The sequence below is a fragment of the Babylonia areolata genome, chromosome 23 (genome assembly GCF_041734735.1).
Source record: "Babylonia areolata isolate BAREFJ2019XMU chromosome 23, ASM4173473v1, whole genome shotgun sequence".
Classification (NCBI taxonomy): Eukaryota; Metazoa; Mollusca; class Gastropoda; order Neogastropoda; family Buccinidae; genus Babylonia; species Babylonia areolata.
This window is the reverse complement of record NC_134898.1, coordinates 32,095,319-32,122,435: the sequence shown is the minus strand read 5'-3', so window position 1 is coordinate 32,122,435 and position 27,117 is coordinate 32,095,319. Positions and strand designations below refer to the sequence as shown.

The 27,117-nt window shown below is 43.1% G+C and overlaps 1 protein-coding gene across 1 annotated transcript in view; it reads left to right on the top strand.

The window, feature by feature from the left end:
• LOC143297848 (centrosomal protein of 162 kDa-like) overlaps window positions 1–26,710 on the top strand; it is a 70,239-nt gene extending 43,529 nt beyond the window's left edge. The window contains exons 18-30 of the mRNA XM_076610369.1: window positions 1,229–1,494; window positions 2,919–3,069; window positions 6,370–6,519; window positions 7,828–7,989; window positions 9,545–9,628; window positions 11,700–11,930; window positions 15,374–15,599; window positions 16,954–17,118; window positions 19,590–19,762; window positions 21,386–21,493; window positions 23,051–23,167; window positions 25,274–25,423; window positions 26,434–26,710. Of these exons, the coding sequence (XP_076466484.1) occupies window positions 1,229–1,494; window positions 2,919–3,069; window positions 6,370–6,519; window positions 7,828–7,989; window positions 9,545–9,628; window positions 11,700–11,930; window positions 15,374–15,599; window positions 16,954–17,118; window positions 19,590–19,762; window positions 21,386–21,493; window positions 23,051–23,167; window positions 25,274–25,423; window positions 26,434–26,703 (2,253 nt within the window). The 3' untranslated portion in view covers window positions 26,704–26,710. The remainder of the gene's footprint in view (window positions 1–1,228; window positions 1,495–2,918; window positions 3,070–6,369; window positions 6,520–7,827; window positions 7,990–9,544; window positions 9,629–11,699; window positions 11,931–15,373; window positions 15,600–16,953; window positions 17,119–19,589; window positions 19,763–21,385; window positions 21,494–23,050; window positions 23,168–25,273; window positions 25,424–26,433) is intronic.
• The last annotated feature ends 407 nt before the right edge of the window (window positions 26,711–27,117 follow it).

Here is a 27,117-nt window from a genome sequence, read left to right as displayed (position 1 = left end):
TGCTTTAACAAGTCAAGTCAAGGTTTATTTGTAAAAGACCTCATGGGGCACATTGAAATAACAAAACAACAAAAAAACAGACAATACATGGTGACTGTGTGTGGCAAAGTTGCACAGTACACAACGAACTTGCAGGCTAAGTGAAATAATGCGGGAGTTTCTTATTATCTGAACAGAAAATCATTTAAGATAAACTGTTCTAAATGATAAAAGGTGTAGAAAAACCTAGCCAAGTAGATAAGAAATATTTCAAATATTTTGCTTGATATCAAAGTTGTCTTACTTTTTGTCATGAACAGACAAGTGAACTTCAAAACAGTTTGGGTTTGTGTTATAATGTGGCTTTGGCATATATTTTCTGTTATGTCTGAAAAAATTAATATTGAAATATAATGAAACTCATCAATAAGATCATTCCAACCACATTCAGTGTAGTCTGTCTTTTATTTCTTTCAGCACCATGCATGCAGTCCTGTCTTTATAAGCAACAGATGGTTCAATATTCTATATTTCAGTGTATGCTTAGATAAATGCTCTGAGATAATTTTTTGAATAGTTGGTTGTTGTTTTTTTTCCAAATTCAAACATTCTAAAAGTAAGTACAGGACTAATTTATAAATCAGAAGTATGTCCTGTTCAGAGATCCCTGTTCTTGCTTGAAGAATCCATTACTTTGGCAGATGCCATTTTCTCTTTGTTCTTATGTTCATCCGTTCATTCAAACTTCATTTAATCATAAATCAAAATTTAGATAAATTCCAACCATGAGTTTTTACATCTTTGTGCATGAATTTACAAGATTCCTTTAAAAAGACTTTTCTGTTTTTCCACCTGCCATCTGAAAGACGTTGGTACCCAGACAGGGGTGAAGGGCAGTAGGGATGAGGACATCAGTGGGGGGCCTGTGGGGTGCGAGATGCTGCAGCTGTCTAATGCAGATTCAATTCTTACCATGGGTTTTATCTCTTTATGTTTAAATTTGCACTAATTCCTTTAAGAAAAAAATTTTTTTTAAAGACTTTTGTTTGTCTACCATTTCAGCTGAAAGACGTGGACGCCCAGACAGGGGTGAAGGGCAGCGGTGATGCAGGCAGCAGCTGCAGGGGCTGGTAGGGTGTGAAATGCTGACTAAATCAAATTCAGTTCTCACATCTTTATGTGTAAATTTGCACAAATATGAAATTCCTATCAATAAAAAAAAAGACTTCACGTTTGTCCACCCTTCCAGCTGAAGGACGTGGAGACCCAGGGCAGTGGGGATGGGGGCAGCAGCAGAGGAGTGGGGGTAGCCCTCGGGGGGGAGACGCCGTCCAGGGAGCAGGTTGCCCGTCTGGAGAAGGAGTGCAAGGAGCAGGAGGAGCTGCTGGCCCGCTTCCAGGCGGAGAACAAGCGGCTGTACGAGGAGATCCGCGCCAAGGAGAAGGCCGCCAAGGCCACTGAGGAGGCCATGTTCAAGGAGAACCAGCGGCTCAACGCCGAGATGACTTCTGTCAGGTGTGTGTGTTAGGCTTCATTTTTTTTTTTTTTTTTTTTTTTGTGCCCATCCCAGAGGTGCAATATTGTTTTAAACAAGATGACTGGAAACAACTGTATTTTTCCTATTTTTATGCCTAATTTGGTGTCAACTGACAAAGTATTTGCAGAGAAAATGTCAATGTTAAAGTTTACCACGGACACACACACACACACACACACGCACGCACGCACGCACACAGACAACCGAACACCGGGTTAAAACATAGACGCACTTTGTTTACACAAGTGAGTCAAAAACAGTCACTGAGAGCGGAGAAAACCTCAGATGTAGACATGACAGTGGTATTTTCCGCAACAAAAATAAATCTGAAAAGTGATGTTACATGCACAAATCTTTCTCTGAATAAGCATTAATAATAATAAAAATTTTTGTGGCCTCCTTCGCCTCCTTTCAGTCATGTGCTGTCATCAATTGACTGCTGGATTCTGAAACGAGGATGCTGAAGGAAAAAAGATGGCGGCCTCTGAAGCTGCGCACTTGCTCATCATTATGAATAGGTGTATGCTGTTGATTGTTGTATTTTCTGAAAAAAGACCATGTGGGCGAATGTACTCGGTGAAAGACCTTCACACTGAGTGTAAAACACAAGAGCCTTTCTTTGTACTAAGTCATGATTTTGAAAGTTTTAGATTGGAGAGATCAGTTTTTAAAAAGTCAATTAATTCCCAGTGTAAAAAATTAAAAAGAATTATTTCCCTTAAGTAGGCTGCTTCAAAGAGATGCATTTAGCAATGTAACTTTCATACTGAACAAACAGCATTCCTATTTGAACAACAAGTGTTAAAAACGACTGCTACTAATCAATATGTCACTATGTGAAGTCAAATGCCAGATTTTGTAAATAAGAAATATAAATGTAACGGTAATTTTTTGGGTGCAGATATTCTGGCTTCATTTTTTCATTTGTTTGTGCTCAAACCAGAGGTGCATTGTCATCATAATCAGAATGAGTGGAAAGAGCTGAGTTTTTTTCTATTTTTATGCCGAATTTGGTGTCATCTGACAAAGTAATACCAGAGAAAATGACAATGTTATAATCAGAATGAGTGGAAAGAGCTGAGTTTTTTCTATTTTTATGCCGAATTTGGTGTCATCTGACAAAGTAATACCAGAGAAAATGACAATGTTATAATCAGAATGAGTGGAAAGAGCTGAGTTTTTTCTATTTTTATGCCGAATTTGGTGTCATCTGACAAAGTAATACCAGAGAAAATGGCAATGTTTACCACAGACACACACACACAGAGAACCGAACACTGGGTTATAGACTATAATAGATTCACATCGCTTGCACAAGTGAGTCAAAAAAAACAACAAAAAAACAACTAAAAGTGGAGAATAGAGCAGGTGTAGACGTGACAGTGGTTGTGGTCTGGTCCAGATCCCAGCTGGAGCAGAAGGAGACGGAGCTGCGCAGCAAGGGCATCATCACCAGTCTGGCGGCGCAGCAGCAGATCGCGGCAGGCAGCCCTGACGCCGTCACTGACGTCACACGCACAGCACACGTGGCGGCTGACCTCAGGGAGTGTAAGGTAAGGGGTGTGGGGGTTGGAGGTGGGGTGGGGAGACGGGGGGTTGGTGGTGGGGGGGGGCGGGGGGGGGGCTGCAGTGACAACTAAGGTTAAGTCCTGTAGCTGGTTTTATCCTATCAGGGTATTGAATTCATATCCCCTGTGTCTAGTGCTTGACATAGGAAGGTGTGTGTTTGTAACCCACCAAGTGTTGACTCACATTATGGGATCTTTTGATGTGAGTGAATCTTCTGCATGTATACATGGAAAGGGGATTAATGCACAAGCACATGTGGTGACTTGGGAGATTGGGGAAAAAAAAAAGTTTCCAACTTCAGTCCACAATGGGCTGACACCAGGAATGAACCCTTGTCACTGAGAATTAAGTCCAGTGCTCTAACCTCTTCAGCTGTTGCACAATTTGTCACAGCGTAGTAATGTAGTTGGCAACCTGAGTGTGTTGTTTATCAAATAAATAAATAAATAAATAACAGCTTGCAAAACTGTTCACTGGTTTAACTTCCTGTCTAATGTATAGGGAGTTTGCTCTTCAATCACAGAAATAGCCACTATTTTTTTGTATGGTCAGTGTTCATTGAGATTTCCTTGTTCTTTTGAGTTTGAGAGGAAAAAAAGGAAGGAAAAAAATGCAGTGTTTGTCATTATTTTTGTATTTAGACTATATACACACACACTCTCCTTTTCCCTTCTCTTCCAAAATAACACCCAAGAAACAACAAAAAATAAAAACAAAAGATTTGTATCGTTAGGTGAAGTTGTGAATGCTATGTGTGCTGTATGTCAGGTGAAGATGTGAACACTATGTGTGCTGTATGTCAGGTGAAGACGTGAACACTATGTGTGGTGTATGTCAGGTGAAGATGTGAACACTATGTGTGCTGTATCTCAGGTGAAGATGTGAACACTATGTGTGGTGTATGTCAGGTGAAGACGTGAACACTATGTGTGCTGTATGTCAGGTGAAGATGTGAACACTATGTGTGGTGTATCTCAGGTGAAGACGTGAACACTATGTGTGGTGTATGTCAGGTGAAGACGTGAACACTATGTGTGGTGTATGTCAGGTGAAGATGTGAACACTATGTGTGGTGTATGTCAGGTGAAGACGTGAACACTATGTGTGGTGTATGTCAGGTGAAGACGTGAACACTATGTGTGGTGTATGTCAGGTGAAGATGTGAACACTATGTGTGCTGTATGTCAGGTGAAGACGTGAACACTATGTGTGGTGTATGTCAGGTGAAGACGTGAACACTATGTGTGGTGTATGTCAGGTGAAGACGTGAACACTATGTGTGCTGTATGTCAGGTGAAGACGTGAACACTATGTGTGCTGTATGTCAGGTGAAGACATGAACATTATGTGTGCTGTATGTCAGGTGAAGACATGAATATTATGTGTGCTGTTTGTCAGGTGAAGACATGAACATTATGTGTGCTGTATGTCAGGTGAAGACGTGAACACTATGTGTGGTGTATGTCAGGTGAAGACGTGAACACTATGTGTGGTGTATGTCAGGTGAAGATGTGAACACAACATGTGCTGTGTATCTCAGGTGAAGATGTGAACATTATGTGTGGTGTATGGCAGGTGAAGACATGAACACTATGTGTGGTGTATGTCAGGTGAAGACGTGAACACTATGTGTGCTGTATCTCAGGTGAAGACGTGAACACTATGTGTGCTGTATGTCAGGTGAAGACGTGAACACTATGTGTGCTGTATGTCAGGTGAAGATGTGAACACTATGTGTGGTGTATCTCAGATGAAGATGTGAACATTATGTGTGGTGTATGGCAGGTGAAGACATGAACACTATGTGTGCTGTATGTCAGGTGAAGACGTGAACACTGTGTGCTGTATGTCAGGTGAAGACGTGAACACTATGTGTGGTGTATGTCAGGTGAAGATGTGAACACTATGTGTGCTGTATGTCAGGTGAAGATGTGAACACTATGTGTGCTGTATGTCAGGTGAAGACATGAACACTATGTGTGGTGTATCTCAGATGAAGATGTGAACATTATGTATGGTGTATCTCAGGTGAAGATGTGAACACTATGTGTGCTGTATGTCAGGTGAAGACGTGAACACTATGTGTGCTGTATGTCAGGTGAAGACGTGAACACTATGTGTGCTGTATGTCAGGTGAAGACATGAACACAACATGTGCTGTGTGTCAGGTGAAGGAACACTATGTGTGCTGTATGTCAGGTGAAGACGTGAACACTATGTGTGTTGTATGTCAGGTGAAGACATGAACACAACATGTGCTGTATGTCAGGTGAACACAAGAGCGTAAACCTGACAAGATGGCGTGGAGAGCCTTGGCCAAAGGAATGATTCAGCTCTTATAGCTTTTAGAGGCATTTGATTGGCTAAGAGCGGACCGGGCAAGACAGGTCATCTTTTCACTGTTAGCCGCGCAAAATTTGGCCAAGCAGAGCAAACCGATAGGCCTAGTTTGCATCAGTTTGACATGGTACAGTATATGACACCAAACACCGTGTTTGGTGAATGTTAGGTGAAGATATGAACACAATGTTTACTATAGGTCAGGTGAAGATATGAACTATGAACATGTTTGCTGTATATCAGGTGAAGATATGAACATGATGTTTGCTGTATGTCAGGTGAAGATATGAACACATTGTGTGCTGTATGTCAGGTGAAGACATAAACACATTGTGTGCTATATGTCAGGTTAACACAATGTGTGCTGTGTGTCAGGTGAAGACATGAACACAGTATCAGTATCAGCAGCTCAAGGATGCGTCACTGCGTTCGGACAAATCCATATACTCTACACCACATCTGCCAAGCAGATGACTGACCAACAGCATAACCCAATGCACTTAGTCAGGCCTTGAGAAAAAAAAGAAGTAAATTAATATCTAAATATGGAAAAGAAAAAGAAAAAAAAAAGATTAAATTATTAAACCAAAAAAAAAAAGAAGTAAATGAATATTTAATATTATTATTAATATTACTACTACTACTACTACTAATGATAATAGATTAATAAAAATGAATTAAAAAGACAATAATGATGATAAATAAATAAGCAAATAAATGTAAAACACACACACACACACACACACACACACACACACACACACACACACACACACACACATTTGCTTTTTCCAAAATACAACAGACTGAGCAGCACACTGGCATCATCAGAGATCTTTTCACACCTCATCTTGCTGAGAGACGTGAACACTGTGTGTGTGTGTGTGCTGTACGTCAGATGGAACAGACCATGAACACTATGTGCGCTGTGTCCCTGCCCACAGAGGCAGCACGAGAACACGCTGAGGGAGCTGAGAGCGGTGCAGAAGTCGCGCACAGAGCTGGAGCAGCACGTGGACACCCTGGTCATGGAGAGAGAGATGATGAAGAAACAGCTGGCCGCTGCCAGACAGGCCCGGCCTGAGGAGATCAAGGTGGGGAAAGGATGGTGGCCCTCATGACTGACAGATACAGATATTTTTATATATATATATATATATGTGTGTATAGCTCCTGTCACCAGCGTCCAGACCATCTTCTTCTTCTTCTTCTTCTGCTTTCGTGGGCTGCAATTCCCACGTTCACTCGTATGCACACGAGTGGGCTTTTACGTGTATGACCGTTTTTACCCCGCCATGTAGGCAGCCATACTCCATTTTCGGGGGTGTGCATGCTGGGTATGTTCTTGTTTCCATAACCCACCGAACGCTGACATGGATTACAGGATCTTTAACGTGCGTATTTGATCTTCTGCGTGTGTATACACACGAAGGGGGCACTAGCAGGTCTGCACATACGTTGACCTGGGAGATCGTAAAAATCTCCCTGGAGAGAGCATTCTGAATTTCACACTGAGGAAATCTGTGGTGACAAAAGAGTAATTGAATACCATACCATACCATTCCCATACCATACCAATACAACAAAATATTTACAGTACATTGCAATACAATACAATACAGTTTAGTGCAATACCATACCATGCAACACAAAATATTTACAATACAATGCAATACAGTGCAGTGCAATACAATACCATTAATACAACACAAAATATTTACAATACAACACAACATGAAATATTTGCAATACAATACAGCACAAAATATTTACATCCAATTCAAAACAAAATATTTACAATGCAGTATTGCACAACACAAAATGTTTACAATACAATACAAAATATTTCAATACGATACAGTACAACACAAAATATTTACAATACAATACAACACAAAATATTTGCAATGCAATATAATAAAGCACAAAATATTTACAATACAAATGCAAAAAAACACTATGTACAATACAAAAGCAAAACAACAAAAACTATTTACAGTATAATACAACATGAAATATTTACAACACAATGCAATACAACACAAAATATTTATAGTATAAAATGAAATATTTACAATACAACACAAAATATTTACAATACAATGCAATGCAACACAAAATATTTACAATACAACACGAAATATTTACAATACAATGCAATGCAGCACAAAATATTCACAACACAACACAACACAACACAACACAACACAACACAACACAGCACAACACACCACACCACACCACACCACACCACACCACACCACAGCACAACACACCACAGCACACCACACCACAACACAACACAGCACAGCACAGCACAGCACAACACAACACAACACAACACAACACAACACAACACAGCACAGTGCATCACCCCATTAACCCCCCTGCTGTCTCCCCAGGAGCTGGAGCGGAGGCACGGGGAGGAGGTGGAGCGCCTGACCCGGAAGCTGAAGTGGTACGCAGAGAACCAGGAGCTGCTGGACAAGAGCGCCCAGACCCTCAGGGCGCGGGACGAGGAGGTCTCCCGCCTGAAGGCACGCATTCAGGACCTCCAGACAGAGGTACCTGGCCTGCCTCTGTGTGTGTGTGTGTGTGTGTGTGTGTGCTGGTAGTGGTGGTGGTGGTGTGTGTGTATGGTGTAGTGTGGCGTGTGTGTGTGTGTGTGTGTGTGTGGTGTAGTGTGGCGTGTGTGTGTGTGTGTGTGTGTGTGCTGGTGGTGGTGGTGGTGTGTGTGTGTGTGTGTGTGGTGTGTGTTGTGTGCTGGTGGTGGTGGTGGTGTGTGTGTGTGTGTGTGTGTGTGTGTGTATTGAGTTTGGCTTCAAAATAGAGTGTACATATATATATGTATGTTAAAATGTATGTATGCACTGTGTGACTCACCTCGACTCGACTCAGCTTAATTTATTGTCATGAAATCCTTCAGGATTAATAGACACAATAAAAGAACAAAATGAACAAAGAAAGGTAATGGTCATCTAATGCGCATGCAATGAAATGCATAGTTGGCAAGTGTGTGTGTGTGTGTGTGTGTGAGTATATCTGTGTTTGTGTAGTTTGTTGGTCACATTTTGGTGTGTGCAGGTAACATTGATGTAATGTGTTACATAAACAATAGTGTTTTTTTTGTAAAGCACCTGCAGCAGATTTCTAAATAGTGTGCTATGTAAATATCCATTATTATTATCATTATTATTATTATTATTATTATCATATAAAAAATTGATGTGTGCAATGGGTGTTGAAAATGATGTTCAGCATTCAGCCACTGCCACATAATTTTTTTTTTTTAAATCTGGATGAAATAATGGCGGCTCACACAAGCTGTCCTTCCAGTATGGGTGTTTGTGTAGAAAGTATGGAAAGTGTTTGGTTAAAGTAAGGAGATAGGTTTCATTTTCTCTATTAATTTGTTTCATCTTTAACTTCTAAATATTCCTACAAAGGAAAATTAATTAACTTAAGGGTGTGGTGTAGTATGGCCAACGATGAATGACTTCGAATGGTGAATTCTAAGGAGTGATATTTTTTAGTTATGAATATATGCACTATGGAGCAACTGATGGTGTGTTTTCTAATTTGAAAAGAACATTTGTGGCAATATCTCACATCTTCTTATTCTAACCTAAGGATGAATGAATTTGAATTAGTATCTTCCAGTTGGTGAGATGCTTCTTGTTATGAATGTGCATCGAGAAACAACTGTTAGAATTCAAAAAGAAAAATTGCATCAGTTTCTCACATCTTCTGTTCTCAAACAAAATATTGGTGTGTGTGCTGAAATTTTAGCAGTTTCAGAAACAGATATAGAACCTTGACCTTTGCGCATTGTATGTGAAATATGTATACTAGAAATGGATATAAAACCTTGCACTTTGCACATTGATTGTGAAATATGTGTACTAAAAATAGATATTAAACCTTTGCACATTGTTTATGAAATATGTATTAATTAGTTAAATTATTATACTAAAACCAGATATAATACTTTGAACTGCACTTTTTTTGGGGGGGGAGGGAGGGGTGAGGGGGGGGGGGTGAAATATATATACTGAGCTCTGCATGTGGAAAAAAGTGAATGCGTTCTGATGACACTGATTGATGCAACGCCGTGTGCAGACAGGGAAGCGGCTGGAGGAGAACAAACTGCGGTCCAAGCAGAAAGCCAGCGATGCCAAGAAGATACAGGATCTGGAGAGACAGGTGAGGAACGGCACTGACACTGGGTGGGATATGGAGTCTGTTACATGGCTGTATGTCATGTATAAACTGTCCTTTTTTTTCTTCTTCTTCTTCTTCTTCTTCTTCTTCTTCATTTCTTCCAAAAAACTGACCCGTGCTTGCGTTTTGAATTATTCTGGCTAAAGATCTAAGATTAGTTTGCAGGTTCTCAAAAAAAAAAAGAACGTGTAACCAAGATGATACACTTAAAATAGGGATCATGACAGTAGAGTACAGATGTTATTTCAAGTTGTTCTGTCTAATGAATAGATCAGGTTGTGTCATTTTTGCCAGTAGATTAGTATTTTTCTTTCACTAACTGAACATGATCACTGAGTGTTACCAACAGATCATGTTCACTGAATGTTACCAACAAATCATGTTCACTGAATGTTACCAACAGATATGTTAACTGAATGTTAGCAGTACATCATGTTCACTGAATGTTAGCAACAGATCGTGTTACCAACCGATCATGTTCACTAAATTTCACCATCAGATCATGTTTTCAACAGATCATGTTCACTAAATTTCACCATCAGATCATGTTACCAACAGATCATGTTCACTAAATTTCACCAACAGATCATGTTACCAACAGATCATGTACACTGAATTTCACCATCAGATCATGTTACCAACCGATCATGTTCACTGAATGTCACCAAACAGATCATGTATTTTAACAGGTCATGTTCATTGAATATAACAACACATGTTCACGGAACGTCACACCAACACGTCACCAACACATGTTCACTGAACGCCACCAACACGTCACCAACACATGTTCACTGAATGTCACCAACACATGTTCACTGAACGCCACCAACACGTCACCAACACATGTTCACTGAACACCAACACATCACCAACACATGTTCACTGAATGTCACCAACACATGTTCACTGAATGTCACCAACACATATTCACTGAATGTCACTAACACATGTTCACTGAACGCCAACAACACGTCACCAACACATGTTCACTGAATGCCACCATCACATGTTCACTGAATGTTACCAACAGATCATGTTCACTGAATGTCACCAAACAGATCATGTATTCAACAGATCACGTTCACTGAATATAACAACACATGTTTACTGAATTCCACCAACACGTCACCAACACATGTTCACTGAACACCACCAACACGTCACCAAAACATGTTCACTGAACGCCACCAACACGTCACCAACACATGTTCACTGAATGTCACCAAACAGATCATGTATTCAACAGATCATGTTCTCTGAATATAACAACACATGTTTACTGAACTCCACCAACACATGTTCACTGAACTCCACCAACTCATGTTCACTGAATGTAACAACACATGTTCACTGAACTCCACCAACACATGTTCACTGAATGTAACAACACATGTTCACTGAACTCCACCAACACATGTTCACTGAACTCCACCAACACATGTTCACTGAATGTAACAACACATGTTCACTGAACTCCACCAACACATGTTCACTGAATGTCACCAGCACATGTTCACTGAATGCCACCAACACATCACCAACACATGTTCACTGAATGTAACAACACATGTTCACTGAACTCCACCAACACATGTTCACTGAACATAACAACACATGTTCACTGAATGCCACCAAACAGATCATGTATTCAACAGATCATGTTCACTGAATGTAACAACACATGTTCACTGAACTCTACCAACACATGTTCACTGAACACAACACATGTTCACTGAACTCTACCAACACATGTTCACTGAACACAACACATGTTCACTGAACATAACAACACATGTTCACTGAATGTCACCAACACATGTTCACTGAACTCCACCAACACATGTTCACTGAATGTAACAACACATGTTCACTGAATGCCACCAACACATGTTCACTGAATGTAACAACACATGTTCACTGAATGCCACCAACACATGTTCACTGAATGCACCAACACATGTTCACTGAACTCCACCAACACATGTTCACTGAATGCCACCAACACATGTTCACTGAACACAACACATGTTCACTGAATGCCACCAAACAGATCAAAGAGATGGAGCAGATCATTCGCCGGCGTCACCCCAACTCTCTGCCAGCCTTGATGCTGGCAGCAGCGACGGTGCCTGACCCCGGCGACACAGGGGGGGACAAGCGTGGCTGCACGGTGGACGTCCTGGAGAAACGCATCAGGAAGCTGGAGGGGGAGCTGGAGAAGAAGGACGAAGAGTCGGCCACCCTGCTGCGTGGGATGGAGCAGAAGTACAACGCTGTGAAGGTCAGCTGATGATTCCACTTTTGGTTTACTTCAGCTGAGTGAAAAAATCAGATATATATATATATATATCCTATAGCCGTTTATGGCCACCAGGGAAGTAAATCCATTTCTTCTGAGTTTGTTCTTTAGTTTAACTCTCTTCATACAAACGGCGAAAGATACGACGTTAATGGCGTTTCACCCCAGTTACCATCATCAAAATATTGCAAGCAGAAGGCTCATACTGAAGACGTGAATGTTGACAAAGAATACCACAATTCTGACGACGGAAGCTAAAGGTTGGGTCATTCAGACACCCACTGGACATCCGAGGGGTCTGTGTAGAGAAGGAGAGGACTGGCCGTACTGATTGAGTTAACGTCTTTTCACTATTAGTGATGTTAGAGGTTTTTAAAAAAAAAAAAAAATTAGAATTAGAATTAAAAAAACATGGGGAAGTGGAGAAAAAAAAAAAGGTGGGGAAGAGGAGAAATCAGGAAAACAGAAAAGGTAGAAAACTATAAAGAAATGCGTAACTAACATGCAGTTAAATTTAACAGTAACAGTTCAATAATATTGATAATAACTGAAACCATGAACACTAAGTACATTCAAGGAATGTAAAAATAGAGCTATGAACTAATGCCTTTGAAATTTTTACCAAAAGAACCTCGTTAGAAATAAACCTTCCCAAAATCATGTGCAGAATAGTAATTCTCTGTGAAATACTTGGACAAGAAGGTATGCAACTGCCGGCAGTAAAAAAACAAACCATGATGCAAGACGAACTGCTCACCACAGATGCATATAAGATTTATACTAAATTTGTCTCTTTTTTATTTTTTTTTTTTTTTTTTTTTTGTCCTCTGTGTCTGAAGCTGGACTTAAGAAAAGTGGGACCAAGTCCTTTCCTTCCGCCATTTTAACCTGCTTCAACCAAAGTCGAGTACCGATTCATACCTGGGTAGAATGAGGAAAAACCAGAGTAATGTGCCTTTCCTAAGGACACAACATCATGCTGAAACTGGTCCTTGGACCATGGTGACTGTTGAACATTGAAGAGATTTCAGAAATCCAAGGACCATGGTGACTGTTGAACATTGAAGAGATTGTTGAACATTGAAGAGATTTCAGAAATCCAAGGACCATGGTGACTGTTGAACATTGAAGAGATTTCAGAAATCCAAGGACCATGGTGACTGTTGAACATTGAAGAGATTTCAGAAATCCAAGGACCATGGTGACTCCAAGGACCATGGTGACTGTTGAACATTGAAGAGATTTCAGAAATCCAAGGACCACGGTGACTGTTGAACATTGAAGAGATTTCAGAAATCCAAGGACCATGGTGACTGTTGAACATTGAGGAGATTTCAGAAATCCAAGGACCATGGTGACTGTTGAACATTGAGGAGATTTCAGAAATCCAAGGACCATGGTGACTGTTGAACATTGAGGAGATTTCAGAAATCCAAGGACCATGGTGACTCCAAGGACCATGGTGACTGTTGAACATTGAAGAGATTTCAGAAATCCAAGGACCACGGTGACTGTTGAACATTGAAGAGATTTCAGAAATCCAAGGACCACGGTGACTGTTGAACATTGAAGAGATTTCAGAAACCCAAGGACCACGGCGACTGTTGAACGTTGAAGAGATTTCAGAAATCTCAGCGCCTAACAGGCTCTGTCATGGCGGCTCCTTTGTTCATCTTGGTCATTTCTGCTGTGTTATTGATGATCTTTATTTTGCTTTATCTTTCTGCGGTATTGTTACAGTCTTTCTTTACATTATCTTTTTTTGTTATATAATTACGACGATCCTCCTTTGTATACTGTAGGTTATGAAATAAACACAAGCGGGAACAACACAAAGAAAAGCAAGCGAAAATACTGCTGGTGCCACCAAAAAAAAATAAATAAAATAAAATAAACACAATGAAAATAAGATCCATAATTTAGGGATAGTCACATTTATTGAACGTCATCCTGCTTACTGAATCCACTGAAATCTTCATCTTCAGTGTCTAAGTAGAAGAGAACCAGCACAGCTTCCTCCGCCATCTTGTCACTGACTTCAGCCTCGCTTTCACTTCATGAACATGAATGCAAAGTGGAGGTCGCTGCTGGTTCGCCGCTTGCACTGTCGTCTGCTAGTTCGATCGTCTTCAATTTGAAGGCTGCATCATAGGCATTATGTCGCGTTTTCGACATGATGAGGGTGTACGCTTGAGCAGAGTAGAACTGAATGCTGATCTGAAGGCTTTAATGTGTGGGGATTTGATTTATAAAACGTGAACAGTTAGCACACTATCCTGAAGCTCATCCAAAAATTCATGGACAGAAATCATGATTTTGGTGAGTTGAAGGGCAGCTAAGAATAGACGAGAACGTGACTCTCCCGGGATCGTTAAAATCCTCAAATAAGCCGCATCATTGTATGAGCCGCAGTAAAAAGTCGCGGCTTATAGACCGAACTTTACGGTACTTAATTAACTCTTTCTGCACCACAGCTACATGCCTGCTACAACTCCCCTGGACCAGCACTACAGTAGCACCACTGCAGTAAAAAAAAAGTAGGGTTGTTCAATAAAACGGTGAAAAATCAGGGGAGCATTTTCTTGATTTAATTGGTCAAATTAAGCTTCGTTTTCAGGCTTCTGGAATCCGTAAACAGCTTAGTTTGGAACACCAACAGTACCAAGCAAGAATAACCAAAACTAGAATAGTGTATTGGTATGAGAACACTCGTACCAGGTCCACAGGAGAAGTAATTTTGGTACAAGTTCACTTGTACCTGAAGTAGAGTGAGATTTAAAAACAAGTTTTCAGTATTTAAATCAGCCAGCTCTTGTCAGTATGGGGGACCGTTCTCAGTTTCAGGAGGAGGAGGAAGGCGCCAGAATGGTTAAGATGCTCGTCTGCCAAAACAGAGTCGGTGAGGGTGTGGGTTCGAATCCCGTTCTCGCCCTTTCTCCCATGTTTGACTGGAAAATCAAACGGAGCATCTAATCGTTCGGATTAAACAATAAACCAAGGTCCTGTGTGCAGCACGCACTTGGGGCGAAAGAAAACATGGTAACAAGAGTGCTGTCCTCTGGCAAAATTCTGTAGAAGAAGGTACACACAAATACATACGCATACACTCAGGGCTTGACTAAGCGCGTTGGGTTGTGCTGCTGGTCAGGATTCTGCCTCAGATCAAATCGAATTGCGGTGCTTAGAGCCTCGCCAACCACTAAGGCCATCTCAAGGCTATCGCCACATAAGCAAGTACTTCAAGTCAAGGATAAAAAAAAGAACAATAAAAACCAGTCACTCCTTCAAGCTTTTCACTCAGTTTAAAAACAAACTTCCAGAGTTTTAAAGCAGCAGATGTGGTGTAGCTTACACTGAGGATTTGTCCAGAACGCAGTGACACCTCTTTGAGGGAAACTGGGACTGAACTGTACTGAACTCTTCAGTTTCAGTTTGAGGAGCGCGTGGCGGACCTGGAGAGCCAGCTACGGCTGTACAAGCGTCATGGTGACGGGGACATAAAGCCCTACGAGCACCCCCACACCCACTCCCTGGCCCTGGAGCGGGAGCTGGACAGCACGCGGGAGAAGTACAAGCGGCAGGTGGCTGAGCTGACCACCCAGGTGGAGAGGCTGACCGGGGAGCTGAGCAAAGTGCGCAAGCAGCAGGACAGTGAGTGGCTTTTCGGCTGGTTGGTGCCTGTGCTGATGATCATGTTGATGATGATGATGTGGTACTAGTAATGGTAATAAGTGGAGTGATGGCCTGGAGGTAACGCGTCCGCCTAGGAAGCGAGAGAATCTGAGCACGCGGGTTTGAATCAAGGCTCGGCCGCCAGTATTTTCCCCCCCTCCCCTAGACCTTTAGTGGTGGTCTGGACGCTAGTCATTCGGATGACACGATAAACTGAGGTCTCGTGTGCAGCATGCACTTAGCGCATGTAAAAGAACCCAAGGCAACAAAAGGGTTGTTCCTGGCAAAATTCTGTAGAAAAATCCACTTCGATAGGAAAAACAAATCAAACTGCACGCAGGAAAAAATACCAAAAAATGGTTGGCGCTGTAGTGTAGCGACACAGAGAAATCTGTTGTGATATATTAAAGAAATAGTTATATATTATAATAACTGTGATCCATTTTTAGACTGCACAGCAGTGAGTGCTGGTCATAGTGATCATGATGATTGTTACGATTTTATGATTGTATGACTCATATCATTTTGCTGTACACAAACATACAATCATCACAGTGAAAAGACATCCTGATGAAAAATAATATGACACTGAGTTGATGCTATTGTGTCTTTCAGACAGTCATTACAGTGAAAAGACATCCTTCATGACACTGAGTTGCTGTCACTGTGTCTTTCAGACACTCATTACAGTGAAAAGACATCCTTCATGACACTGAGTTGCTGTCACTGTGTCTTTCAGACAGTCATTACAGTGAAAAGATATCCTTCATGACACTGATTTGCTGTCACTGTGTCTTTCAGTCAGTCATTACAGTGAAAAGACATCTTTCATGACACTAAGTGGGGTTCACTGTGTATTTCAGACAGTCATTGCAGTGAAAAGACATCCTTCATGACGCTGAGTTGCTGTTACTGTGTCTTTCAGACAGTCATTACAGTGAAAAGACATCCTTCATGACGCTGAGTTGCTGTCACTGTGTCTTTCAGACAGTCATTACAGTGAAAAGACATCCTTCATGCTAACTGTGTCTTTCAGACAGTCATTACAGTGAAAAGACATCCTTCATGACGCTGATTTGCTGTCACTGTGTCTTTCAGTCAGTCATTGCAGTGAAAAGACATCTTTCATGACACTAAGTGGGGTTCACTGTGTCTTTCAGACAGTCATTGCAGTGAAAAGACATCCTTCATGACAACTGTGTCTTACAGACAATCATTACAGTGAAAAGACATCCTTCATGACGCTGAGTTGCTGTCACTGTGTCTTTCAGACAGTCATTGCAGTGAAAAGACATCCTTCATGACACTAAATGGGGTTCCCTGTGTCTTTCAGACGGTCACCGCAGTGAAAAGACGCGGTGGCAGCAGGTGGAGAAAGACCTGCGGGGCCAGGTGGCAGCACTGCAGGCGGCGGTGGAGGAGAGGGACAGAGACCTGCACACTGTGATGGCCACCGTGGACAGACTGCAGAACTCTGCCCAGGCTGACCCTCCCTCAGGTAAACATTGACCCACCCTCAGGTAAACGCTGACCCTCCCTCAGGTAAACACTGACCCTCCCTCAGGTAAACGCTGACCCTCCCTCAGGTAAACATTGACCCACCCTCAGGTAAACGCTGACCCTCCCTCAGGTAAACGCTGACCCTTCCTCAGGTAAACACTGATAGAACACTGACTCACCCTCAGGTAAACGCTGACCCTCCCTCAGGTAAACATTGACCCACCCTCAGGTAAACGCTGACCCTCCCTCAGGTAAACATTGACCCACCCTCAGGTAAACGCTGACCCTCCCTCAGGTAAACGCTGACCCTTCCTCAGGTAAACACTGATAGAACACTGACTCACCCTCAGGTAAACGCTGACCCACCCTCAGGTAAACGCTGACCCTTCCTCAGGTAAACACTGATAGAACACTGACTCACCCTCAGGTAAACGCTGACCCACCCTCAGGTAAACGCTGACCCTCCCTCAGGTAAACGCTGACCCTTCCTCAGGTAAACACTGATAGAACACTGACTCACCCTCAGGTAAACGCTGACCCTCCCTCAGGTAAACATTGACCCACCCTCAGGTAAACGCTGACCCTCCCTCAGGTAAACGCTGACCCTCCCTCAGGTAAACGCTGACCCTCCCTCAGGTAAACACTGACCCTTCCTCAGGTAAACACTGATGGAACACTGACTCACCCTCAGGTAAACACTGACCCACCCTCAGGTAAACACTGACAGAACACTAACCCATCCTCAGGTAAACACTGACACACTGACCCACCCTCAGGTAAACACTGACCCATGGTCAGGTAAACACTGATAGAACACTGACCCACCCTCAGGTAAACACTGACCAACCCTCAGGTAAACACTGACCCTTCCTCAGGTAAACACTGACAGAACACTGAACTACCCTCAGGTAAACACTGACCCACCCTCAGGTAAACACTGACCCACCCTCAGGTAAACACTGACAGAACACTGACCCACCCTCAGGTAAACACTGATTGAACACTGACCCACCCTCAGGTAACCATTGACAGAACACTGACCCAGCCACAGGTAAACACTGACCACCCTCAGATAAACACTGACCCACCCTCAGGTAAACACTGAACTACCCTCAGGTAAATACTGAACCACCCTCGGGTAACCATTGACAGAACACTGACCAAACCACAGGTAACCATTGACAGAACACTGACCAAACCACAGGTAACCATTGACAGAACACTGACCCAACCACAGGTAACCATTGACAGAACACTGACCAAACCACAGGTAACCATTGACAGAACACAAAACACTGACCCACCCTCAGGTAAACACTGACCCGCCCTCAGGTAAAGACTGATAGAACACTGACCCACCCTCAGGTAAACACTGACCCTCACTGACCCAGCCACAGGTAAACGCCAGCCGACAAGGTGCAGTGGTTGGCATTAGGGGTTGACAGTGATGAGACTGGTTTCCATCTCATTTTATCAGCCACATAATTTTGTGTGTGATTTTTCATCCCCGAGTGTCTGTTGCTAAATATTGTGTTGTCAGATAGTTCAGGTCCTTTTATGTATATTGAGAGAATATTGTGCATACTAATAATTGACTCCCATAGCTGAAAAAAAAAATAGCATCAGTCAGGTGTTAAATATGGTATAGTAAACAAAATGTCATTAAGAAAAAAAAAAAGGTTTTGTTAATTTTGTCAGAAAACATTTTTAGAACCAGTTGTTTCAGAAAAAACAAATCAGAATCTGTTCCATACAACAATTTCATCTTTCACAGTTTTATTCCTTCTTACCTTCTTTCCTTCCTTCCCTTCTTCCTCCCCTTCTCCCTTCCTCCCTTTCTTCCTTCTTTCCTTCCTTCCCTTCTTCCTCCCCTTCTCCCTTCCTCCCTTTCTTCCTTCTTTCCTTCCTTCCCTTCTTCCTCCCCTTCTCCCTTCCTCCCATTCTTCCTCCTTTCCTTCCTTCCCTTCTTCCTCCCCTTCTCCCTTCCTCCCTTTCTTCCTTCTTTCCTTCTTTCCCTTCTTCCTCTCCTTTTCCCTTCCTCCCATTCTTCCTTCTTTCCTTCCTTCCCTTCTTCCTCTCCTTCTCCCATCCTCCCATTCTTCCTTCTTTCCTTCCTTCCCTTCTTCCTCTCCTTCTCCCTTCCTCCCATTCTTCCTTCTTTCCTTCCTTCCCTTCTTCCTCCCCTTCTCCCATCCTCACATTCTTCCTTCTTTCCTTCCTCCCTCCTTACCTCACTTCCCTTCTTTCCTCCTTTCCTTCCTTTTTTTCCTTCCTTCCTCTCCTTTCCTCCCTCACTTCTTTTCTTTCTTCCTTCCTTCCTTCTTTCCTTCCTCCCTCACTTTCTTCCCTTCCTCCCTCACTTTCTTCCTTCCTCCTGTCCTTCCTACCTACCTTCCTTCCTCCCGTCCTTCTCCCCACCCTTCCTCCCTTAGACTTCGTCGGAACTAGCTCAGCAGTTGCTGTTGACAGACAAGCGACGAGGAGGGAAGGGTGGCGGTGGTGGGGGGGAGGATTACGGGCACACAGAGCTGAACACGTTCCTGGACCCAGCACAGAGGCAGAAGGTCTACCAGCCTGAGGCCTTCGCCGAACAGCAGGCTGCCGCTCAGATCATGCAGGAGAACATGGAGCTGAAGAACAGGGTGAGGGAGCACTTTAAATTAAAAAAACAAACAAACAAACAAAAAAACACAGCAGCTAAAGGGGTTGACCCTGGAAAAATAAGTGTGTGTGTGTATGTGCATACTTGAGAGAGACTGAGAAATTATTGATGTCTTGATGGCTGATTGGCATTGACAAATAGTTTGCCATGTACACAAAATTTGGTGTGCTGATGTGGGTATGGTAATATTGTTCGAATAGCTGGATGTCAACTCATCAGTGTTCCAGTCTCAAGGAGGTGTCAAAGCGTGCAGGCTGATCCAGAAACACTACACTATATCAGCTGTTTAACTCACTTGCTTTTCCCCACAGACGGCCCATTTGTAAGGGTTTGGACAAAAAATTACAAAAAGTACAAAATAAAGATTAAGAAAATGAAACTTTCAGAATTGGTTTATTACGTGTTGAGCTATTACACATTAAAAAAAATCAAATTTCTCATATTATTTTTACAGTTTTGTCATATGTAAAAAATAATGCCAATTTTTCACACTGAATCACCATACCCATGATCGCTTTCTGCATTAAATTCACTTTCTTCTTCATCATCATCCACCTCTTCAATGTCCGACCCTTCAGTTTGTAGCATTTCAAGTCGGCAACACTAAAACATTGCCTTAGCTGCTTTGTTCACTCCAAAACATTTTGAGAAAAGCCCGCTTTGCTAACAGGCTGGTACGCGAGCAGCCAACCAGTCAGTGACTTTGTCAGCATGTGTGCGAGATGGGCCACACATGGCAGGCTGGCCAATCATACCATTCAATTGTGGAGTGACCCAGAATAGCGCACTCTGCTTGGCTAATCACAAAATCACGTGTACAGCGCGTGATGGATTTTTATTTTTTGAAAATGCTATTCCATTCCGTCATCTGAAACCAAATACATTTTATGTAGGAATGCTCATGCATTCCTTCGTCCGGAGAGAGTTAAAAACCCTTCACATAAACCCAACATACTGGTCAGGCTTTGATAAGTTTGTGTAAAACATAAACACACAGTGGGAAAAATAATGAAAGACAAAGTATACTAACAAGTAAATACATTGCAACGCAGTAAAATAAAGTAAAGTGATAAGTTTAATGCTCAGCTTGTACCAGTGATGTATGTAAGCTTACAGATGGGTCAGCAGCAAAGTGAGAGCTGTATGATCAGTGGTTTCTCCACTGCAGTGTGAATTCATTTACAGCTTAGTCTTTTGTAGAGGACTATAACTTTCAAACTGGGAGGCAAGATTGCTCTGGCTCCTAGTGCTGCAGCCTTGGGGACTGATTGGTCTTTGGGAACCATTCCAACACCAACAGTCCTAAAGTCCTCTTGGCCAAGAGAGTGGGGATATAATTTGGTCAAGGGGCTCTTCGCTGTGATCAAATTCTAGCTCAGATAGCTGGGACAGCAGGTGCCTCCTCTCTGCTGTTCTTGTGGTCATAGTCCGTCTGAACTATCATACGTAGTAAAGTGATGAGTGAGCAGCATGCCAGATACACAGCAGTATGTGTGTTTGTTATATATGTGTCTGTTGTGTGTGTGTATGTATGTGAGTGTGTGTGTGAATGTGTCTGTGAAAACGTGTGTGTGTGTGTGTGTGTCTGAGTCTGTGTGCACAGGTGGAGATGCTGCAGCTGGAGAGAGACCAGCAGAGGGTGGACCTGCGACGGTCCCTGGCTGAGACAGAGGCCATTGCACGACGCTCCAGGGAGGACTATGAAAACCAGGTAGATGTTGGGGTACTGATAGTGTCTATAAGATTTTTTTTTTTTTTTTTTTAACCTTTTTGCTGCCTGGGAAAAGATATTTACGTAAAATCTATTTGCCAGGGTTTATTTCACACACAAAAAAACGGGTATATATTTACCAAACATGTCTTAAGTTGTATTTCCACTATAGTGATGTAATATTATGTAGCATGAAAATGTTATATGATGATGGTGAAGAGAAAATATAGCCTTCTATGCAAGGGGGAAAAAAAAAATGGTATGTATTTTCAAATATATATATATGAGTTGGGTTTTTTTTTTGGGGGGGGGGGGGTTGTGGTTTTTTTGGTTTTGTTGTTGTTGTTTTCAGTATTGTATGCAGTCAGATAGTTTTCATCCCAGAAGATAAAAATGAAAACCTGTGTTCTGAAAGTTTACATTACACCCTTTTCTTGCAAAATTCTTCAGAAAGTCTTACTGACTATCCTGAGTGGCATATACTTGCGTGTGTGTGTGAAGTTTCAGTTTGATCTATATACGCAACAGAAAAATAATGAAGCACATCCTTGACATACGCATAAACCCAGCACACTAGTCAGTGTAAAAAAAAAAAAACTGACATAGTAAAGACAGTGATACTCTCTGATTCCCCGCACTTCCTTGCTTGGGGTGAGTCCTATCAAGGTTTTTGGTGTCAGCAGATTCATGAGGGACTGTTATTGAAGGAACATGACGAAGGTCTCCACTGTGGGTGGGGACCCTCACATCAGGCTGGCTCCATGACCGTCTGCGATTATTATTGTCAGTAGGGGGCTTAGTGGGTGGTGTCCTATGTACACTAAATCAGAGCAGGAACTACTGAAAACGACCAAAATGACTCAGCAGCAGTGCAGGGGCTGTACCGGTGTGTGGCCTCCTGGCAACCTAGCACTGATGGTTCCCTTTATACTGCCAGTGCTGGGACTGCAACAGACGAACCATGGTGTGGCTGTATATAGGGGACTCGGAATGAGCGGATGTGGGAGTAATGCCCACAATGGTGCAGATGATGGGGCAGCAAAATATTTGTATTTTTTTATTTGTATTTCTTTTTATCACAACAGATTTCTCTGTGTGAAATTCGGGCTGCTCTCCCCAGGGAGAGCGCATCGCTACACTACAGCGCCACCCATTTTTTTTTTTTTTTTTGTATTTTTTCCTGCGTGCAGTTTTATTTGTTTTTCCTATCGAAGTGGATTTTTCTACAGAATTTTGCCAGGAACAACCCTTTTGTTGCCGTGGGTTCTTTTACATGCGCTTAGTGCATGCTGCACATGGGACCTCGGTTTATCGTCTCATCCGAATGACTAGCGTCCAGACCACCACTCAAGGTCTAGTGGAGGGGGAGAAAATATCGGCGGCTGAGCCGTGATTCGAACCAGCACGCTCAGATTCTCTCGCTTCCTAGACGGACGCGTTACCTCTAGGCCATCACTCCACATACACTTTCCCTATATTACAAGCAAAGCACAGTTGTGCTCATCTTGTGTGGTGGGTTGCTGTGGATCAAACGCTGTGGCTGGGGTCTGGTTTCAGCTGGCCTCCCTCCGTCAAGCTCACGAAAAGGAGCTGACTCGGCTCCGAGCGGAACAGGCGGTGTACAACTCCACCTCCAAGTTGGCCTCTTTACAGAGCAGATGTGACTCTCAGGAGGTATGTGTGTGTGTGTGTGAGAGAGAGAGAGAGTGTGTGTGTGTATGTGTGTGTGAGAGAGAGAGAGAGGAGTGAGTCTGTATATGTGTGTGTGAGTGTGTGTGTGTGAGAGAGAGTGTGTGTGTATGTGTCAGTGTGTGTGTGTGTGAGAGAGAGAGAGGGAAAGTGTGTGTGTGTGAGTAAGTGAGTGTGTGTGTGTGAGAGAGAGAGAGAGAGAGAGAAGAGAGTGTGTGTGTGTGTGTGTGAGAGAGAGAGAGAGTGTGTGTGTGTGTGTGAGAGGGAGTGAGAGAGTGTGTGTGTGTGTGTGCATGTGTGTGTGTGTGTGTAGATAGGTAGGTAGATAGGTAATAGATACAGCAATAGTAGAAGTAGTTATTAGTTTTGCATCTGTCCGCTTTCATAATTTTAGACAAGTGTGTGTGTGACATTTGTGTGAGAGTTGTGTATGTGATTGCATGTGCACTCGCTTATGCATTTATTTCTGTCTGTACGTGTGAGTGCTTGTGCTACAGTGTTGTGTGCATGTGTAAACAAGTATGCGTGTGCATTTGTGCATGCATGTGTGTAACAATGAGAAGAGGGAAAAGACAACAAGGTTTACCTGGTTCATGTTTTGTCAGCTGGCATTAGCATGTACATTTTAGTAACTGTGCTGTTTTCTAAGGCTATGAACTTCTTCTTTTTTTCCCATCATATATTATCAACTTCGGTTGTGTGTGATGGGCATGTGGAGTGATGGCCTAGAGGTAAGGCGTCCGCCTAGGAAGCGAGAGAATCTGAGCACGCTGGTTCAAATCGCGGCTCAGCTGCCAGTATTTTCTCCCCCTCCACTAGACCTAGAGTGGTGGTCTGGACGCTAGTCATTCGGATGAGACGATAAACCGAGGTCCCGAGTGCAGCATGCACTTAGCGCACGTAAAAGAACCCACAGCAACAAAAATGTTGTTCCTGGCAAAATTCTGTAGAAAAATCCACTTCGATAAGAAAAACAAATAAAACTGCACGCGGGAAAAAATACCGCATGTACTACCGCGCTGTAGTATAGCGACGCGCTCTCCTGGGGAGAGCAGCCTGAATTTCACACAGAGAAATCTGTTGTGATAAAAAGAAATACAAATGCAAATAAAGAGTTTCAGACTTTTATCCTACAAGCCATGAGCATGATGGGCAAGTGTCAGTTTCAGACTTCCATCTTACAAGTCAAGTCATGTGCATGGTGGACAAGTGTTAGAGCATCAAACTTCAGTTGTATATGTCAGTTGGACACATAGTTGGAACTGTGTCAGTGCGTAGTGTGTTTTGGGGAAAGAGGTTTTCTCTTGGTGGCCATACTTTGATGCCGCTCCTCCTGAATAATCCCCCGTCCACATCCACACTCAGGCCTGTCGGGAACGTGCAGGGAGTTGATTAACCCATTCAACCCTGGGGAGTTGATTAACCCATTCAACCCTGGGGAGTTTATTAACCCATTCAACACTGGGGAATTTATTAACCCATTCAATGCTAGGGAGTTTATTAACCCATTCAACCCTGGGGAGTTTACTAACCCATTCAGTGCTAGGGAGTTTATTAACCCATTCAACCCTGAGGAGTTTATTAACCCATTCAACCCTGGAGAGTTTATTAACCCATTCAACCCTGAGGAGTTTATTAACCCATTCAACACTGGGGAATTTATTAACCCATTCAATGCTAGGGAGTTTATTAACCCATTCAACCCTGGGGAGTTTACTAACCCATTCAACCCTGGGGAGTTTACAGCCTTGACAGGCTTCTACGCCATATTGATGTGGGGGAAAAAACTGAGAAAATATAACGTTTTCCCTCCAAATTGCATGCAGACACATGCAGAAATATTGTGGAGGTTAGTTCTCTTTCCTTACAGTTTACTCATATGTAGGAACAGGAAAATCGTTTCAGTGAGAGGAATTTTGACACCAGAGCAATACTCAGATGCAGGGCTGAAGGAGATGAAGCTAGGTCTCCATGAGGCCTCACACGGGAGGGTGCAGGGTAGGGGAGGACTTTTCCATGGTGGTGGTAATTGATGACCCATGAAAGTAGCGGTCGTGATGACGAATGACGATGGTGGTTGTGGACCGGCAGGTGATGGTGCAGCACCTGCAACGGCAGCTGGCGTCGAAGGAGGCGGAGGTGGAGCAGGCAGGGGCACTGAAGAAGGCAGAAGCGGAGCTCCGGCAGAAGGTGGAGGACCTGCAGGACAAACTGAGGGAGGCCAAGAGGACACAGGCACCGGTCAGTGGGTACACAGACACACACACACACACACACACACAGGCACACACTCACACACAGCACACACCACACACACACACACACACACACACACACACATACACACAGGCACACACTCACACACAGGCACACACCACACAGATGCTCGCACACACACACACACACACACACACAGAGGCACACACTCACACTCAGGCACACACCACACAGATGCTCACACACACACACACACACACACACACACACACACACACGCACATGCACGCACACAGAGTCATGCAAATGATCGCACATGAACGTTCATTGAGAAAAAAATCTCTGACTCAAGACACAAACGGGAGAAAAGCTATTTTATGTCTTTTACTCAGAATCAAAAGTGAACTTACATGTAATCAAAAGTTTGAACCTACTTACAAGTATATTTCGTTGGTTTCTCACCACCATCCAGCAGGAACATTTTTTTTTTTTAAATATAACTTTCAGAAATGCACACCAACAACCGTTCCTGTCCAGTACCCATGAGAGGTCTGTGTCTCAACATCTTTGAAAGTTGATTTTATTTTTTATCAGATTTAGTTGTTCTGCATTTTTGTTGTCCCTCAGTATTTTTCAGCCCTGAAATGGGACTTTTTGCTGTCAGCTGGACTGGGGTGCTGGCAACATAATTTGAGTTGATGTGTTATGTGTTTTTACACAGGACATGTGTCGCTACAAGACATGTGTTTGTGTTGTTACACAGAAGATGTTTCACTACAAGTTGTGTGTTGTACATAAGATGCGTCACCACAAGTCATGTCTCGTACAGTAAACGCGTCACCGCAAGTCGCGTATTGTATAGGAGATGCGTCACTGCAAGTCACGTGTGTTGTGTGTTGCTGCACGGAAGATGCATAACTACAAGCCTGGCATTGTGTGTCGTACAGAAGATGCGTCACTACACGGTGCGTTGTTGGTACACAGTAAATGCATCACTACGAGTTACATGCGTTGCGTGTGTTGTCGTCCCACAGGAGATGCGTCACTTTGAGGCCCTGGAGGACAAGATCAGCCTGCTGACAGAGCGGCGCTCCAAACGGGAGCAGGAGCTGGAGGCCCTGGTGCGCAGCTCGCAGCGCCACGCCTCACAGGGCCTGGCCGAGGAGGCGGCCCACTGGCGGAGGATGGTGGACACCAAGAACCTGGAGATCTGCAAGTTCCGCGAGGAGCTGGACGTCCTGCTGAACGTGCTGCGGGAGCTGCAGAGGCAGGGCATCAAGCTACCCTGCGTCACCCCGCTGTAGTAGTCATCTGCCGTGTGGGTGGGTGGGGAAGGGGGGGGGGATGTTGGGTGTTTAGCTGGGTCTGTGTGCATTACAACACAATCCTTTGGGTGTGGTGTACATTGGGTGGCTAGTTAGCTGGATCTGTACACATTACTACACAATCCTTTGGGTGTGGTGTGTATTGGGTGGCTAGCTAGCTGGATCTGTACACATTACTACACAATCCTGTGGGTGTGGTGTGTATTGGGTGGCTAGCTAGCTGGATCTGTACACATTACTACACAATCCTTTGGGTGTGATGTGTACTGGGTGGCTAGCTAGCTGGATCTGTATCCATCGCAGGAGTTTGGTTAGTCCTGTATTCATCACAGGTGTTAAGCTAGACCTGTACTTGTCACAGGTCTTTAGCTAGACTGTATCCATCACAGGAGT